Here is an 18,608-nt window from a genome sequence, read left to right as displayed (position 1 = left end):
GACAGTGACCCCTCCAGTACTGACCCCTGAGGTACCCCACTAGTGACAGTGACCCCTCCAGTACTGACCCCTGAGGTACCGCACTAGTGACAGTGACCCCCTCCAGTACTGACCCCTGAGGTACCCACTAGTGACAGTGACCCCTCCAGTACTGACCCCTGAGGCACCCCACTAGTGACAGTGACCCCTCCAGTACTGACCCCTGAGGTACCCCACTAGTGACAGTGACCCCTCCAGTACTGACCCCTGAGGTACCCCACTAGTGACAGTGACCCCTCCAGTACTGACCCCTGAGGTACCCCACTAGTGACAGTGACCCCCTCCAGTACTGACCCCTGAGGTACCGCACTAGTGACAGTGACCCCTCCAGTACTGACCCCTGAGGTACGCCACTAGTGACAGTGACCCCCTCCAGTACTGACCCTGAGTACCTGCACTAGTGACAGTGACCCCCTCCAGTACTGACCCCTGAGGTACCCACTAGTGACAGTGACCCCCTCCAGTACTGACCCCTGAGGTACCCCACTAGTGACAGTGACCCCCTCCAGTACTGACCCCTGGTTACCCGCACTAGTGACAGTGACCCCCTCCAGTACTGACCCCTGAGGTACCCCACTAGTGACAGTGACCCCTCCAGTACTGACCCCTGAGGTACCCCACTAGTGACAGTGACCCCTGATGTACTGCACTAGTGACAGTGACCCCTCCAGTACTGACCCCTGAGGCACCCCACTATTGACAGTGACCCCCTCCAGTACTGACCCCTGAGGTACCCCACTAGTGACAGTGACCCTCCAGTACTGACCCCTGATGGTACCCCACTAGTGAACAGTGACCCCCTCCAGTACTGACCCCTGAGGTACCCCTAGTGACAGTGACCCCTCCAGTACTGACCCCTGAGGTACCCCACTAGTGACAGTGACCCCTCCAGTACTGACCCCTGAGGTACCCCACTAGTGACAGTGACCCCTCCAGTACTGACCCCTGAGGTACCCCACTAGTGACAGTGACCCCCTCCAGTACTGACCCCTGAGGTACCCCACTAGTGACAGTGACCCCTGAGGTACCCCACTAGTGACAGTGACCCCTGAGGTACCCCACTAGTGACAGTGACCCCTGATGTACCGCACTAGTGACAGTGACCCCTCCAGTACTGACCCCTGAGGTACCCCACTAGTGACAGTGACCCCTGAGGTACCCCACTAGTGACAGTGACCCCTGATGTACCGCACTAGTGACAGTGACCCCCTCCAGTACTGACCCCTGAGGTACCGCACTAGTGACCCCTCCAGTACTGACCCCTGAGGCACCCCACTAGTGACAGTGACCCTTATGTACCGCACTAGTGACAGTGACGCCCTCCAGTACTGACCCCTGAGGTACCGCACTAGTGACAGTGACCCTCCAGTACTGACCCCTGAGGCACCTCACTAGTGACAGTGACCCCCTCCAGTACTGACCCCTGAGGCACCCCACTATTGACAGTGACCCCCTCCAGTACTGACCCCTGAGGCACCCCACTATTGACAGTGACCCCCTTCAGTACTGACCCCTGAGGTACTGCACTAGTGACAGTGACCCCCTTCAGTACTGACCCCTGAGGTACCCCACTAGTGACAGTGACCCCTTATGTACCGCACTAGTGACAGTGACCCCCTCCAGTACTGACCCCTGAGGTACCTCACTAGTGACAGTGACCCCTCCAGTACTGACCCCTGTGGTACCCCACTATTGACAGTGACCCCTCCAGTACTGACCCCTGAGGCACCCCACTATTGACAGTGACCCCCTTCAGTACTGACCCCTGAGGTACTGCACTAGTGACAGTGACCCCTCCAGTACTGACCCCTGAGGTACCCCACTAGTGACAGTGACCCCTTATGTACCGCACTAGTGACAGTGACCCCCTCCAGTACTGACCCCTGAGGTACCCCACTAGTGACAGTGACCCCTCCAGTACTGACCCCTGAGGTACCCCACTAGTGACAGTGACCCCTCCAGTACTGACCCCTGAGGTACCCCACTAGTGACAGTGACCCCTCCAGTACTGACCCCTGAGGTACCCCACTAGTGACAGTGACCCCTCCAGTACTGACCCCTGAGGTACCCCACTAGTGACCCCTCCAGTACTGACCCCTGAGGTACCCCACTAGTGACAGTGACCCAATCTGAGTGTGTACCGTTAATAACCCCCCTCTGTTTTCTATCCCTCAGCCAGTTACTTACCCACATACAGACGTTTTCTCCCAGTCCGAGCATTCTCATTTTATATACTAACCTTTCATGTGGTTCAGTGTCAGATGCTTTGGAGAAGTCCAGATAAACTATATCGGGGGGGCGCTCTCCTCCCTCTATGGGGGTTCAGCCCTGATATCGGGGGGCGCTCTCCTCCCTCTATGGGGGTTCAGCCCTGATATCGGGGGGCGCTCTCCTCCCTCTATGGGGGTTCAGTCCTGATATCGGGGGGCGCTCTCCTCCCTCTATGGGGGTTCAGCCCTGATATCGGGGGGGCGCTCTCGTTCCTCTATGGGGGTTCAGCCCTGATATCGGGGGGGCGCTCTCCTCCCTCTATGGGGGTTCAGCCCTGATATCGGGGGGCGCTCTCCTCCCTCTATGGGGGTTCAGCCCTGATATCGGGGGGCGCTCTCCTCCCTCTATGGGGGTTCAGTCCTGATATCGGGGGGCGCTCTCCTCCCTCTATGGGGGTTCAGTCCTGATATCGGGGGGCGCTCTCCTCCCTCTATGGGGGTTCAGCCCTGATGTCGGGGGGGGGGGGGCTCTCTCCTCCCTCTATGGGTGTTCAGTCCTGCTATTCGGGGCCCTCTCGTCCCTCTATGGGGGTTTAGCCATGATGTCGGGGGGGTTCTCCTCCCTCTATGAGGGTTCAGTCCTGGTATTGGGGTGGGGGGGCTCTCTCGTCCCTCTATGGGGGTTCAGCCCTGATGTCGGGGGCTCTCTCCTCCCTCAATGGGGGTTCAGTCCTGATATCGGGGGGCTCTCTCGTCCCTCTATGGGTGTTCAGCCCTGATATTAGGGTCACTCTCGTCCCTCTATGGGGGTCACACTTTCCAAGGATTTTTCTTTTCCATTAGAAGCAGAAAACTGAAGGGTCAGAAATTCTTTTGGAAACCACAAAATGTCCTGTGAATCTGTTGCTCAGGAGCTGCTGCCGGCTGCCCATAGACTTCCAGGCTGCTGACTGCCACACCCCAATCATCCAGACATTCGGAGGGCAGCGGGGTGAACTCCACCCTAATCCACCCGCAGGTTCCTGCTCTCCGCTCAGCGCTCAGTATTGTATTCAGTCTGTGTGTTATCTCCTATAGGTTCTGACTCCAGGAGGAGAAGTCCCCCCGAGAGATGTCCCCGTCCTTTGTATTCCCAGGACTGTCCAGAGGAGAAGCTCCCAGAGAACCATCAGGTAGATGGAGCTGAAGTCTCCCCAGAATCTGACCAGAAAGGGACTGAACCAAAGACCATTTTACATTTCTCTTCTTCAGGATGAAAATCTGATGGATGTTAAGGCTGAGGTTAAAGATGAAGCAGAAGAGGAGACGGATTTATGGGGCGATCAGCAGGGTAAGGAGGGGGCGTCCTGTACTCACTGCGCCTGCGCCGAATACTGAACGGGACGGCGCAGGCGCGAGATACAGGGCCGACAGGACGGGAGACTAAGGCTGCCTGGCCCTGTCAATCAAGTGCGGCGGGGCGCGTCCAGAGGTGGGAGTACGGAGCTTCTTATTTTTTTAAATCAGATAATTTTTATTTGACTTTTTTTTTTTTAAATTACAAAAATACCAAGAAAGAAAATAGCCTGCACAGTATACATGCAACAGTTGATACTCACTCCCCCCTCCCCCCCCCCTTTACCCGAGCGCTGGAACGGATCCAGAACTCCAACATCGGTTATTAATATATGCTAAGCATAGCCAGTAGTGTACTTCTCCTATCTAACATTCCTCTTCACACCCATCCTGCGTAGTACTGAACACTTTCATACTTCGTACATCCATAGCTAATTAAGCTAAAGGAAGAAGAAAGCACAGACACAGGGACAGCGTCTCTACCTTCCCATAGTCCAGCTAAGAAGAGAGGCTAATCCGGGCACTGTATCCTAAATTTCTCCCAATTATCCCATATTTTGTTAAACTCGTTGTCTTTTAACATATAGACCTTTTTCTAAGCGTCTTCTATCCGACATCCTGCTGAGGAATTCTCCCCCGGACGGAGGTTGAGGTCTGAGCCAGAATCTGGCTATTAGTCTCCTAGCCTGGAATAGCGGACGCTGCACTCCCAGACGGTGATGGCTAATATTCCTACTACTCACGTTCTCGGACCAGGCGGAACCATCATAATAAATGCACCTTTTATTAAGGCCAGAACCGAGGACCAGAAATTCCGGAGCTCCGCACAATCCCAGAACATGTGTAACAAGGAAGCAGATGCCACATCTAGGACAATCCGCTTCCCCCCGAACACCTATCCGGCCTAAACCTCTGGCGTCCTATACACCCGGGACCTACGCTGCCCCTCACACACTGACAGTTGCGGGGTGAGAGCTAGGATCGACTTCCACTGCTCTTCTGAAATCGGCCCAACCTCGCTTTCCCATTTAGATTTAACTGTTAAAACCCCTTCATCGACTTCACATACAGGTTCCTGTAGGTAGAAGATATCAGACCGCTCGAGGAGCTATTAGTAAGAAGTTGCTGAAACATCGGAACCGTAGTGCATTTCAATGATACAGATTTAGCCTGCGTCTGAAAGGCAGGCCGTAATTGCAGAAATTGATAGAAGGCCGTGCGCGGGAGACCGAATTCAGGTCTCAACTGCTCAAAGGACTTAAAACCATCAGCACTCTGCAGTTGACGTAGATACCTCACTCCTTTGCGCTCCCGGGGTGAAAAGCCATCCAATTGGAAGATGCGGATTCCTCCTGATAGGGGAGAACTGCGTAAACCCTTTCACTGATAACAGCCCCCGACATTTCTGCCAAACTTTGTGTATCATGGAAAGTGTGGGATGTCCCGACAGCTTACCTACAATTCCACTATTCTCCAACAAGACCACCGGAGAATCGTGACCAATAATGTGTGCCACCAATCTGGCTGAGGCCACGTCTCCGGGAGTCCTCCCCCAACCCCTCAACTGTTGCAGCTGGGCCGAGATGTAATAAGGCCATGCGTTCGGTACTGCTAGCCCTCCCTCCTCTTTCCCTCTCTGCAGAGTGTCCAGTCTAATCCGCGCTTTTTTATGGCGCCAAATTAGATCCCTAAATAACCTAAATCAATTGTTATGAATATCCTGCGAGGAATCCATACCGGGGAGTTATGGAATAGATACCTGAGCTTAGCATGAGAATCATTTAAGAAGGTTACTCCTCCCGATTTCAGATAGCGGCAACTTGCACCACTCGGCTCTATATTAAGCTTAATATAACTGTTAGGATTCGCTGTAACTATTATCCCCAGATACTTGGCCTGATGCACAATTTGCAATGGACAGGATTTGGGGACGAGAGTCACCGCAGAATCATCTAGCGGTAAGAGAATGGACTTGTCCCAGTTGATATGGAGCCCAGACCTATCACCAAATTCCCCTATAAGTGCCATGACAGGACCTATAGACTGTTCCACATTACCTAAGTAAATTAACATGTCATCGGCGTAAAGGGACACTCTCTCCTCCTAAGACCCACAGGGAAACCCTACAATCTTATCAGATGAACGCAACAGGCAGGCCAGGGGCTCAATTGCAATAGCAAACAGAAGGGGAGATAATTGGCACCCCTGACAGGTTCCTCTTCCCAATCTGAATGACTCCGATGTTCCCCCATTCGCCCGTATCCGAGCCGAGGGGCCGTTGTATTAGAGGTGGGCGGTATAGGTGATATGCGATATGAATTTGGGCCACGATATGGATTTTCGCCATATCGCCGAACCGCGATATGATCATTTTCTCCTGAGCCGGCCGGAACGGAGGAGGGAGGAGGAGGGAGGAGGAGGGAGGAGGAGGGAGGAGGAGGGAGGAGGAGGAGGAGGAGGAGGGAGGAGGAGGAGGGAGGAGGAGGAGGAGGAGGAGGAGGAGGAGGAGGAGGAGGGAGTCCCTCCCTCCCCACTGTGCGCGGCTGCCGCTGAACACCAATGAGGACAGAGTAGGAGGAGGGGGGGAGGGACTGTGGCCACTGCGCTACCAATGAATGTGCCGGCCATATCCCACAGGGTCCCCCTCCTCCCCCCATCATTGGTGGCAGTTTGCAGTTCCGATCGGAGCCCCAGCAGTGTAATGCTGGGGCTCCAATCGGTTACCATGGCAGCCAGGAGTCACGCTACTGAAGTCCTGGCTGCCATGGTATGTTAGTGAGCAGCATTATACTCACGTGCGCTGTGGCCGCCGGTCGCTCCTTCTTCTGTCTGTGCGGCGGATTGCTAATGCTGTAAGCAATGCGCCGCACAGACCTATGAGAAGGAGCGACCGGCGGCCACAGCGCACGTGAGTATAATGCGCTGCTCTCTGCTCACTAACATACCATGGCAGCCAGGACTTCAGCAGCGTGACTCCTGGCTGCCATGGTCACCGATTGGAGCCCCAGCATTACACTGCTGGGGCTCCGATCGGAACTGCAAACTGCCACCAATGATGGGGGGGGAAGGGAGGAGGCAGATCAGAGGCTGGGGGGAGGAGGCAGATCAGAGGCTGGGGGGAGGAGGCAGATCAGAGGCTGGGGGGAGGAGGCAGATCAGAGGCTGGGGGGAGGAGGCAGATCAGAGGCTGGGGGGAGGAGGCAGATCAGAGGCTGGGGGGAGGAGGCAGATCAGAGGCTGGGGGGAGGAGGCAGATCAGAGGCTGGGGGGAGGAGGCAGATCAGAGGCTGGGGGGAGGAGGCAGATCAGAGGCTGGGGGGAGGAGGCAGATCAGAGGCTGGGGGGAGGGGCAGATCAGAGGCTGGGGGGAGGGGCAGATCAGAGGCTGGGGGGAGGGGGCAGATCAGAGGCTGGGGGGAGGGGGCAGATCAGAGGCTGGGGGGAGGGGGCAGATCAGAGGCTGGGGGGAGGGGGCAGATCAGAGGCTGGGGGGAGGGGGCAGATCAGAGGCTGGGGGGAGGGGGCAGATCAGAGGCTGGGGGGAGGGGGCAGATCAGAGGCTGGGGGGAGGGGGCAGATCAGAGGCTGGGGGGAGGGGGCAGATCAGAGGCTGGGGGGAGGGGGCAGATCAGAGGCTGGGGGAGGGGGCAGATCAGAGGCTGGGGCCATGGTCAGCTCCCTGCTGTTGTGTGCACAAAGCACAGGGCAGCAGGGAGAGTGTAAAGTCCTATTCACCCTCAAAATATAGAAAACAATATATATCGCACATGCTTAAAATGATATCGCAATATAGATTTTAGGCCATATCGCCCACCCCTACTTGAAACTTTAAATTTTTCGGGGGGAAACTTCTTTTTTTTTTTTTTTTTTTTTTTTTACTTTGATTTATTTATAATTTTTTCTCCCCACTTTGGGACTTCAACTTTTGGGGGTCTGATCCCCTTTACAATGCATTCCAATACTTCTGTATATTATACAGTGTATATTACTCATCCAGGGGGCTGAATCTCACAGGCTCTTCACCGGAAGGCATCGCGCTGCCTTCCATGCCATCGGGTCACCGTCACAGCAGCACGGGGACCCGATGGCAGCTCCGATCCCTGCCCAACATCGCATGTGCCGCGGTCAACGCTGACTGCGACACATGAAGGGTTAATGCTGGCGCATGCAGCTGGGGTCTGGCTATCAGTGACTGCCGGACCCCTGCTGGGCAAAGAAATGACGTACATGTACGTCATGGGTCCTTAAAGGGTTAATTTACTACTGCATGTAGCGGTCATACAGCTCCTGATGGTTGAATGGATATTTAGATGTAGATTGTATTACGTACTCCCTCACCAGTAACTAGATAGATGATAGATAGGCCTATAATAGAGGGATAGATAATGGCTAAATAGATACTGAACTCGATCGCAGTCATAACTGACTGAAATTCCGTGCCTACGTGCGCGGGTTTGCCGCAATGCAACCTGAACGCATCCGGCCCTCACCTGCGATGCCCGTGTGAAAGAGGCCTAATAGAGCTCTATCAGGGTGCATAGGACAAGGGATGGAAAGATCCCAGGTTCTACCCCTAAGGGGGCTCATAGTTATTAAATAAAAATAATATATGAAGTATAATTCACCCCTTTTCCCAATTTTACATCTAAAAAAATATATAAACAATAAATAGACATATCGCCACATCCGAAAAGTCCAAATTATAAAATATAATAAAAATGCCCTATGCAGTGAACGCCGTAACAGAAAAATAATAATAATAAAAAACTCACAATTCGCCATTTTTTCTAAATGCAGAATACACGTGGCTTTTTTGGTGTTTTATTTTTTCCGCGTGGTATCGAATGGTATAGAGTATCGCAATACTTTTTTTATGATATCGAAACCAAATCAAAATGGTATATCGGACCCAAACCCGTACATGAGTAGATTAGTGTGCCAGGCATCGTTACATTTATACATTACTTCTACACTATAAAGGCTGGAGACATGTAGTAATGGCTGTTATACCTCAGGTAGGTGTCATCAGATGCCGGGCATCGTTACATTTATACATTACTTCTACACTATAAAGGCTGGAGACATGTAGTAATGGCTGTTATACCTCAGGTAGGTGACATCAGATGCCGGGTGTTATAGATGACATTACTTCTACACTATAAAGGCTGGAGACATGTAGTAATGGCTGTTATACCTCAGGTAGGTGTCATCAGATGCCGGGTGTTATAGATGACATTACTTCTACACTTTAAAGGCCGGAGACATGTAGTAATGGCTGTTATACCTCAGGTAGGTGTCATCAGATGCCGGGTGTTATAGATGACATTACTTCTACACTATAAAGGCTGGAGACATGTAGTAATGGCTGTTATACCTCAGGTAGGTGTCATCAGATGCCGGGTGTTATAGATGACATTACTACTACACTATAAAGGCTGGAGACAAGTAATAATGGCTGTTATACCTCAGGTAGGTGTCATCAGATGCCGGGTGTTATAGATGACATTACTTCTACACTATAAAGGCTGGAGACATGTAGTAATGGCTGTTATACCTCAGGTAGGTGTCATCAGATGCCGGGTGTTATAGATGACATTACTTCTACACTATAAAGGCTGGAGACATGTAGTAATGGCTGTTATACCTCAGGTAGGTGACATCAGATGCCGGGTGTTATAGATGACATTACTATTACACTATAAAGGCCGGAGACATGTAGTAATGGCTGTTATACCTCAGGTAGGTGTCATCAGATGCCGGGTGTTATAGATGACATTACTACTACACTATAAAGACTGGAGACATGTAGTAATGGCTGTTATACTTCAGGTAGGTGTCATCAGATGCCGGGTGTTATAGATGACATTACTTCTACACTATAAAGGCTGGAGACATGTAGTAATGGCTGTTATACCTCAGGTAGGTGACATCAGATGCCGGGTGTTATAGATGACATTACTTCTACACTATAAAGGCCGGAGACATGTAGTAATGGCTGTTATACCTCAGGTAGGTGTCATCAGATGCCGGGTGTTATAGATGACATTACTTCTACACTATAAAGGCCGGAGACATGTAGTAATGGCTGTTATACCTCAGGTAGGTGACATCAGATGCCGGGTGTTATAGATGACATTACTTCTACACTATAAAGGCCGGAGACATGTAGTAATGGCTGTTATACCTCAGGTAGGTGACATCAGATGCCGGGTGTTATAGATGACATTACTTCTACACTATAAAGGCTGGAGACATGTAGTAATGGCTGTTATACCTCAGGTAGGTGTCATCAGATGCCGGGTGTTATAGATGACATTACTTCTACACTATAAAGGCTGGAGACATGTAGTAATGGCTGTTATACTTCAGGTAGGTGTCATCAGATGCCGGGTGTTATAGATGACATTACTTCTACACTATAAAGGCTGGAGACATGTAGTAATGGCTGTTATACCTCAGGTAGGTGTCATCAGATGCCGGGTGTTATAGATGACATTACTATATATGGGGATCACACTTTCCAAGGATTTTTCTTTTCCATTAGAAGCAGAAAACTGAAGGGTCAGAAATTCCACTGGAAACCATAGAAAGGCTGGTGAATCTGTGGCTCACGAACTGCTGTTGGCTGCCCATAGACTTCCAGGCTGCTGACTGCCACACCCCAGTTATCAGGACACTCGGAGGGCAGCGGGGTGAACTCCACCCTAATCCACCTGCAGGTTCCTGCTCTCCTCTGCCGCAATTCAGCGCTCAGTATTGTATTCAGTCTGTGTGTTATCTCCTATAGGTTCTGACTCCAGGAGGAGAAGTCCCCCCGAGAGATGTCCCTGTCCTCTGTATTCCCAGGACTGTCCAGAGGAGAAGCTCCCAGAGAACCATCAGGTAGATGGAGCTGAAGTCTCCCCAGAATCCGACCAGAAAGGGACTGAGCCAAAGACCATTTTACATTTCTCTTCTTTAGGGTGAAAATCTGATGGATATTAAGGCTGAGGTTAAAGATGAAGCAGAAGAGGAGACAGATTTATGGGGCAATCAGCAGGGTAAGTCTGTCATGGGTTACCTGGATACTACTCCCATCATCTTATCATCACATGTAATAATCTCTCCTGTCCCTTTGTGTTTCCTACAGATGGACTCATAGAAGGAAATCCCCCCGAGAGATGTCCCCGTCCTCTGTATTCCCAGGACTGTCCAGAGGAGAAGCTCCCAGAGAACCATCAGGTAGATGGAGCTGAGCCCTATACACATCTATATAGGGGGTCCTGCAGTCATAGAGGGGTCATAGATGGTGGGGGTCTCTTATGTGGATCTGTTATATTTCCCACCTGTCTGCTGTATTGTCCTGAATTGTTACAGATGACAAATCAGGGGGAAGATGTGACTGATATTAAAGTGGAGGATGAAGAAGAGCGGATGATGGGCGATCCCCCGTGTAAGAGTGAGGTGGAGGAGGACATTCCAGGAGATGTGACCACAGGTATGGAATCATGAATGGAGGAAGGGAATTCGGAGGTTTCTTCAGGTGAGGCTCCACCTTAGAGCTGCAGTAAAGGAGCACTCCGGGCAGTGACCCAGCTTTGAGTCTTTAAATAGCAGTCTAATGGTTTTATACTAGTAAAGGCACCGGAGACATGTAGTAATGACTGTTATACCTCAGGTAGGTGTCATCAGATGCCGGGTGTTATAGATTACATTACTACTACACTATACAGGCTGGAGACATGTAGTAATGGCTGTTATTATGAATGATCAGATTGTCACACCTATGGGGGCATATTGTACTTGAGCTAAAAATCTTTTTTTTCAATTGGTTTATTAAAAATATGGAGTCCTTTTCTCTGTACAGAGCTGAGATGCTCTACTGGCAGGATATGAGTTTTCTCTCTGCTCCGTCAGGCAGGGAGGTGACAGGCTCCTTATCTCTGACATTATAGACCCTCATTATAGATCAGTTCTTATCTTACTGATGGCCTCTAAGGCCTGTATTACACCAACAGATTATCTGACAGATTTTCTGACCATTCATTGGTCAGATGGCCTATTACACACACAGATCTTTTGTTATACCCACCAACTATTGGTCTCATTGGACAGATATTGGTCAGATAATCTGTTGGTGTAATACAGGCCTTAGTAATTTAGAGATCAGGATTATTAGATGACCAGCACAAGTACCAGTCACACAGCTAGAAAAACAATTAACCCTTTGTGACAGAACGGCTCAATATTTTTACTAAAGACCAATTGAAAAAATGATTTTTAGCCCCAAATGAGTAAAATGCAATCATAAAATAATGTTCCCCATACATAGTCTTTAAATGTATTTTATTGGGATTTTATGTGATCGACCAACACAAAGTACAAGTCTGTGTGAGGTTTCTCTGCAGAAGCGTCTGTGAACAGCAATTTTTAAGTCTTGTCACAGACAAGACTGAACCCTTCCATTGTAGCTCTGGCTGGATGTTTAGGGTTGTTGTCCTGCTGGAATGTGAACCTCCGCATCAGTCTGAAGTCTTCTGCAGCCTCTACCATATTTTCCTCCAGGATTGGCCTGTATTTAGCTCCTTCCATCTTCCCATCAACTCTGACCAGCTTTCCTGTCCCTGCTGAAAAGAAGCCCCCCCCCCACAGTATGATGCTGCCACCACCATGTTTCACGGTGGGTATGGTGGGTTCAGGGTGATGTGCAGCGGTAGTTTTCTGTCACACATAGCATTTTGCATTTGTGCCAAAAAGTTCCACTTTGGTCTCCTCTGACCAGAGCACCTTCTTCCACGTGTTTGCTGTGTCCCCTACATGGATTGTGGCAAATTGCAAACAAGATTTCTTATGGCTTTCTTCTTGCCACTCTTCCATAAAGGACAGATTGGTGGAGTACACAACTAATAGGTGTGCTGTAGACAGATTCTCCCACCTGAGCTGTGGATTTCTGCAGTGTGACCATGGTCCTCCTGGCTGCTTCTCTAATTAGTGCTCTCCTTGCCTTGGCTGTCAGTTAAGGTGGACGGTCATGTATTTCTAGATTTGCAGTTGTGCCATACTCCTTCCATTTTCAGATAATGGATTGACCAGTGCTCCGTGAGATGTTCAGAACTTTGGATATTTTTTTTTATAACGTAACTCTGCTTTACACTTCTTCACAACTTTATTCTTGACCTGTCTGGCGTGTTCCTTGGTTTTCATGATGCGGTTTGATCCCTGATGTTCTCTAACAAACCTCTGAGGCCTTCACAGAACAGCTGGAGTTATACTGAGAATACATTACACACAGGTGGACTCTATTACTAATTAGGTGACTTCTAAAGGCAAAGGTCACACTGGATTTTATTTAGGGGGATCAGAGTACAGGGGGCTGAATACAAATGCATGCCACACCGTTCAGATATTTATTTATTAAACACTTTTAAACAATGTCTCATCTTCTTCTCACTTCACACAGACTTGTGCTTTGTTGGTCGATCACATAAAACCCCAATAAAATACATCTAAGTTTGTGAGTGTAACGTGAAGAAATGTGGAAAGTCCAAGGGGTACGAATACGTTTTATGGCACTGTATAAGACCTACATTCCGAATACTGCGCCTTCTTTTTTCCCCCAGGCTTGTAAAAACATTTTGGCAAGCTGTTAGATGAGAAGCAAAGTAAAGGAGGGTTACCACCTTCAGTCCCGGCCCCAGAAAAATTCTAAATCTCAGATTTACATGCAAATTCCTAAAGAGCTTCTGCAGTAAACAAGGAGGTCTTTTCTCTATCGGAAAGTTCTGAAAACTTATGGTTCCTTTTATATGATTATAAACCTCAGGGAGATGAATCCGTACCTGGCGTGTAAGGAAATTCAGGACGGAGTCCATCCAATCCTCAATCAAGTATCGTTTCAAGGACTGTGTGATGGGCACAATAGTTATGAAAGATGCTTAGTATCACGTGCCGATTCCTCATTTTCAATATCGTGCCCTATCGTTTTGGAGTCTGCCAAGCCCCCAGAGTGTTCGCGGGGAGACCCGTGTAGCCCTTTGACTAGACCACCATAAAAAGGCATATTGGCGGTCATTGGGTTAAAGAGGTTTTCAGGTTTAATGTTTCCTCCGCTCCAGATAAATAGCATGGGATGCATTTAAGGCTTTTGTTGGGGGTTTGGGTTAAAGGGGTTCTCCAGGCTTTTACTATAAATACCAGATCAGCGGTGGTCCGACGCTTGGCACCCTCGCCGATCAGCTGTATGAAGGGAAGGCGCGTGCACTGCGCACATGCCGTCTCCCTTCCTGGTCACCGCTGCTGCTGTCTATGGCAAAGCTCTCCTGTGAGCGGCGTCACATCTTCTGTACTTTATTTCACACCATCAACACGGATCCATCTTCAATATCTTTTCTTACGCGTTTCGATCATAACGTCTTAGTCACAGCCGGGGTTACACTAATAAATGCCATCTTTACATACTGTCCAGTCTGAGACTCCCAGCATGCACCTCTCACTATGGGGGGAGCGCCGGCCCCTGTGGTTACCAAATCTTAGTGAAAACAGATGGAATTGGAAACCTGAGCATGGTGGGAGAGTCACTCCTGAAGTGTTAGTAGGTGAGCGATGGTGGGATGTTATGTCCGTCAGTACGCCTCTCCTTCCTCTTCTTGTGCCTAAAAAGGCCCCAACATTGGGACAGCAAAAGAAAACTGCACATACTTAGTGTGAATGGTTCTCATAAGTGTGGACACAATATCTGCAAAACTTGCAGGTTTTTGGAAGTGCCGCATCTTTTTAAGACAATAGTTTTTTATTGGGTTTTTGAAGTAAAAACATTACACAAAGTCCGTAAAACATCTTAGTAGCATCGTACATCGCTTAATATACATCAAGTACATGTGCAGGGCTCCAGACTAAAAAACATATCAAGGAGCCATTGGCTCCTGACCTGAAAAATTTAGGAGCCAAATTAAATTTTTATTTAGAAAGACTCCTGTACTCCACTTGAGTTTCAGTATAAAGGAAAGGCATATAAAGTGTCACAATAAATGTACAGTAGTCACAAAAATTGTGTAAGAAATCTTACAGTATTTGAAGTATCATAGTGGTTATACAATAGTCGTACAACATATATAGTGTTGCAAATAGGTGCGCAATAGACATACAGCACATGACCTATCGATAGAATTGTGTACAGAAGAGGAAGACGTGTCGATATCGCACATCGAGAGAGCGTCGTCTGTCATCTGGGGACCCTGTGGGATCATCTCCATCAGGGGGAGTCCGTGGTGAGTAGGTGGCTTTAGGTCGTGGGCTCATTCTGTGGTGAATCACTTGGTGCTCCACCGGATTTAAAGTGGGGCAATAGGTAATAGTTGGTGGAATTAAGGAATGAAGCAGAATCTGACATAGCGCATACTATCAAATCTCTATAACACGTATACTGTAGAGTTAAGAATCCTGTTACTGCATCAGGCTAGCCTAGCTACGGGCAGAGTCCGGGGTAGTATAGGTTGCAATCAGACATACTTAATACAGGATGTTACAAAGTACAGGTAGAGATGCAGTTTGGTATTGTAGCAATTAGCATTGTCTGTTCTTACCCGGATTGTGGCCGCATAAAGTGCAAAGCTGAATAAGGACGAATTCCCTCAGTGGGTGGCAGGAATGCTGCTTCTTGTTGGGCTCTATGTCCCTGTTTGGCACGCGGTTCCGGATTGCCATAGTGTTTGTTATGTCTCCGTTCCCCTTATGAGGAGGCTCGGCTGCGCGGCGCGGTTGGAGGGGCGGGTACTAGCTGGCGTACCTCCGGGTAAACCAAGGAACTCTCCATGAGGGATTGCGCATGCGCGCGCTGCGTCTGGGCGGGTGTTGGAGCGGCCAGCTGTTTCTATCCACTGCGTGTGATTGCGCATGCGCCGGGTCTCGTTGTTGCTGTCAATAGCTGTCTACGCTGGGGAAGCGCTGCGCCTGAGAGCTGGGAGCGTTAGGGGTGCAATATCTGCCATATTTACCTACAGATGACCACCAGGGAGATGAACCATAAAAAGGATATGATCTATTCAGTTCTTGTTTGAGAACTTGGATGAAGTTCGGTATCTGCTCTAAAATCGGAGAAGAGGTGTCGTTAGTGCTGTATAGTTTAAGGCAAAGGTCAATATTTGCAGATTGTGGTCTTGCTCACAGAGGTCCATAGGGTGATACATGCGGTTGATTTGTATTAAAAAAGTCATATATACAAGAATGTAATAAATGTACATGTTGCATGTTATATGTACATGAAAGTCCGTTGGCACCGGTGTCACCGTCGCTTATAATTCAAAAGCACTTGATTACAGATATTTTAAAATCTCGTCCGCCGGCAGTGTCCATTTTGGATCTTGGTAAATAACGTATTTTTTGTGAACATAGAAAGGGGGGGGGGGGGGATTTTTTTTTTATTATTTACAGTACTGTAGGAGCCATATGAAGCTTCCTATTTCATAATCCCGGTTGAGTCCCTTGGGTTCCAGCGTTTGTAGACGGTGGATCCACATGGCTTCCCTGTTGATGAGGAGGCGTGATAGTCCCCAGAAGGGGCGGAGACCTACTACCTGTTCCACTACCTGGAATTGCAGTTGGGCAATAGTGTGACGTTTAGCCGCGAAGTGTGCGGGAATGGGCAGGTGATTGTTTTCACATCGGATGTTGGACTTATGCTGACATATTCTGTCCCTAATGGTCCGTGTTGTTTCACCCACATAAGTCAGGCCGCAGAGGCATTTGATGACATAAATAACATTGGTGGAATCGCATGTGAAGAAAGCCCGTACTGGGATCCCTTTCCCTGTTAGGGGGTGGAAGATCTTGTCACCCTTCATGACATGTGAACATTGCGTGCAATGTAGGCAGGGAAATGTGCCTTTGCGCTGTGTTTGTAGGAGCAATTGTCTCGGCATCTTGATATTGGAGCCCACATCTGCCATTAAAAGCAAGTCTTTTAGGTTCTTGGGGCGTCTATTACATGGTAGGAAGGGAAGTGAGAATGCCTCAATGTGTGGATACGCCTGGTGTAAGAGGTGCCAGTGTTTGCGTAAGATGTGTTGGATCTTGTGCGCGAAGGGGTGGAATGTGTGTGTACGAAAGGTTTTACCCTGACCTTCTGGCTGGGTTGTAGGCATTCTTTTATCACAGTGTTAGGATAGCCCCTGTTTAGAAAACGTGTGGACATTTCATTTAATCTCATTTCCTTTGTTGCCGTGTTGTCAACTATGCGGGAGATCCTTTGGAACTGCGATCGTGGGAGGGACTTTTTCATGCTGGTGGGGTGAAAGCTAGAATAATGTAGTAGACTATTGCGGTCTGTGGGCTTTGTGTAGAGGTCAGTATGTAGAACGCCATTGGGATCTTTTGAGACTATGGTGTCGAGAAAATTGATTGATGTGCTGCTGTGGTGTAGGGTGAACTGGAGTTCAGGCCAAATGGAGTTTAAGTAGGTGAGGAAATCGTGTAGTGATTCTATCGTGCTGTTCCATATGCAGAAAACATCATCGATGTATCTTTTCCAGGTTACTATATGTTGTTGAAATTCTGTATTCGTGTAGATGTAGTCTTTCTCAAACGTGGCCATGTAACAATTGGCGTAGGGGGGCGCCATGTGTGCCCCCATCGCGGTCCCCTGTTTTTGAATGAAGAAGTTGTCTTCAAACAAAAAGTAGTTTTGGATAAGCACAAGATGGAGGAGGTCCATGCATAGTGATGAGACTTCAGGTTTGGTGCCCGTTGTCTCAAGTAATCTCTTAGTGGCCGCTAGGCCCTTGTTATGTGCTATTGATGTATACAGGCTTACTACATCAAGGGTGGCCAGAATAGAATCTGGCTGCACCTGTTTGATATCCCTTATGAGATGTAGGAATGTGGATGTGTCGAGAAGAAAAGACTTGGTGGTTTTAACTTTGGGTGTGAGGACCTTCTCTAGGAATTCCGAGAGGGGAGACAAGATGGAGTCATAGGATGAGACTATAGGGCGTCCCGGGGGTTTGTTAAGACCTTTGTGGACTTTTGGTAATATGTACAGTACTGGCGTTATTGGGTGTTTTTTAGATAGATAGGATGCCGTTTCTTTGTCAATAGTGCCCCTGTCGAGATGGGTTATCAGGCCCTGTTGGATGTTATACCTAATGGACGAGATCGGATTACGTGGTACACGCTCGTAAATATTGGTATCGTTCAATTGTTTATGGATTTCCTCGAGGCAATCCCTTTTGTCCATAACCACCAGAGCCCCGCCTTTATCGGCGGGTTTGATGGTTAGGTCCTTATCCTTTTGAAGACATGTTAGGGCATTACGTTCGTCTTGTGATGGGTTGGATTGACATGAGAGTTTTCCCCTCTCAATGTCCCTCCTGAGGCTCTCCGTGTCCCTCGTCACCAGTGCAATGAAAGTTTCCACTGGGTGGGAGTTCTTGGGGGGGGTTGTAGGTGCTCTTTGGTTTAAGGCCTAAGTCTTTTGAGGAGATCAATGCTCTCCCCTCTTCCACAGTGGCATGGTGAGGGGGGGACCACTTGTCCTCCTTACCGAAGTGGACCTTGAGCCGTAGGTTCCTGAAGAACCTATGGAGGTCCAATTCAGTCTGAAAAGTGTCGAATTTGTAGGATGGGCAGAAGGAGAGGCCCCTCTGTAGTACCTGTATTTGTGTAGGTGTCAGTGTTTTGGATGAAATGTTTATGACTAGTGATTGCAAGGATGTCTCCATTACCTGCGATCTAGTCGTCCTTCCGGTATATGCTCCAGCTGCGTCTTGTCTCCCTCTGCGGCTACGGTTTCTTCGGGATCCCGGATGGGCGGGTGGAAGGTTTTCTGGTCTGTAGCGGCTGTCGCGGCTTGAGATGTAGGAGTCTGAAGAGGAGAGGTAATCCCTTTGTCATTCCAGGGGGGGGGGGGGGGCGAGGGTAATTGTTTTGCCATTTATACACCCTGTTGGTGCGGTATTCCCTTTGGAATTTCTTCTGCTTCATACTCTCGATGTCGCGTTTATGGGTGGCAGCCGTGTTGGAGAGTTTCTCTTTGAAGATATTGTACTCAGC

The 18,608-nt window shown here is 49.1% G+C and overlaps 1 protein-coding gene across 2 annotated transcripts in view; it reads left to right on the top strand.

Moving 5' to 3' along the window:
• The first annotated feature begins 3,376 nt into the window (after window positions 1–3,376).
• The window catches only part of LOC122923534 (zinc finger protein 721-like), a 40,854-nt gene continuing 25,622 nt past the window's right edge, over window positions 3,377–18,608 (top strand). The window contains exons 1-2 of one of the 2 annotated variants that reach the window (XM_044274361.1): window positions 3,377–3,421; window positions 3,501–3,579. In XM_044274361.1, coding sequence (XP_044130296.1) covers window positions 3,513–3,579 — 67 coding nt within the window. In that variant the 5' untranslated portion in view covers window positions 3,377–3,421; window positions 3,501–3,512. Of the gene's footprint in view, window positions 3,422–3,500; window positions 3,580–11,004; window positions 11,062–18,608 lie in introns of those variants that run through there. The other variant, XM_044274362.1, reaches the window with a different exon arrangement.

Source organism: Bufo gargarizans, unplaced genomic scaffold (assembly GCF_014858855.1).
Source record: "Bufo gargarizans isolate SCDJY-AF-19 unplaced genomic scaffold, ASM1485885v1 original_scaffold_1696_pilon, whole genome shotgun sequence".
In the NCBI taxonomy this organism is placed as follows: Eukaryota; Metazoa; Chordata; class Amphibia; order Anura; family Bufonidae; genus Bufo; species Bufo gargarizans.
The sequence above is the reverse complement of the archived record's forward strand: the minus strand, read 5'-3'. Positions and strand labels throughout refer to the sequence as shown.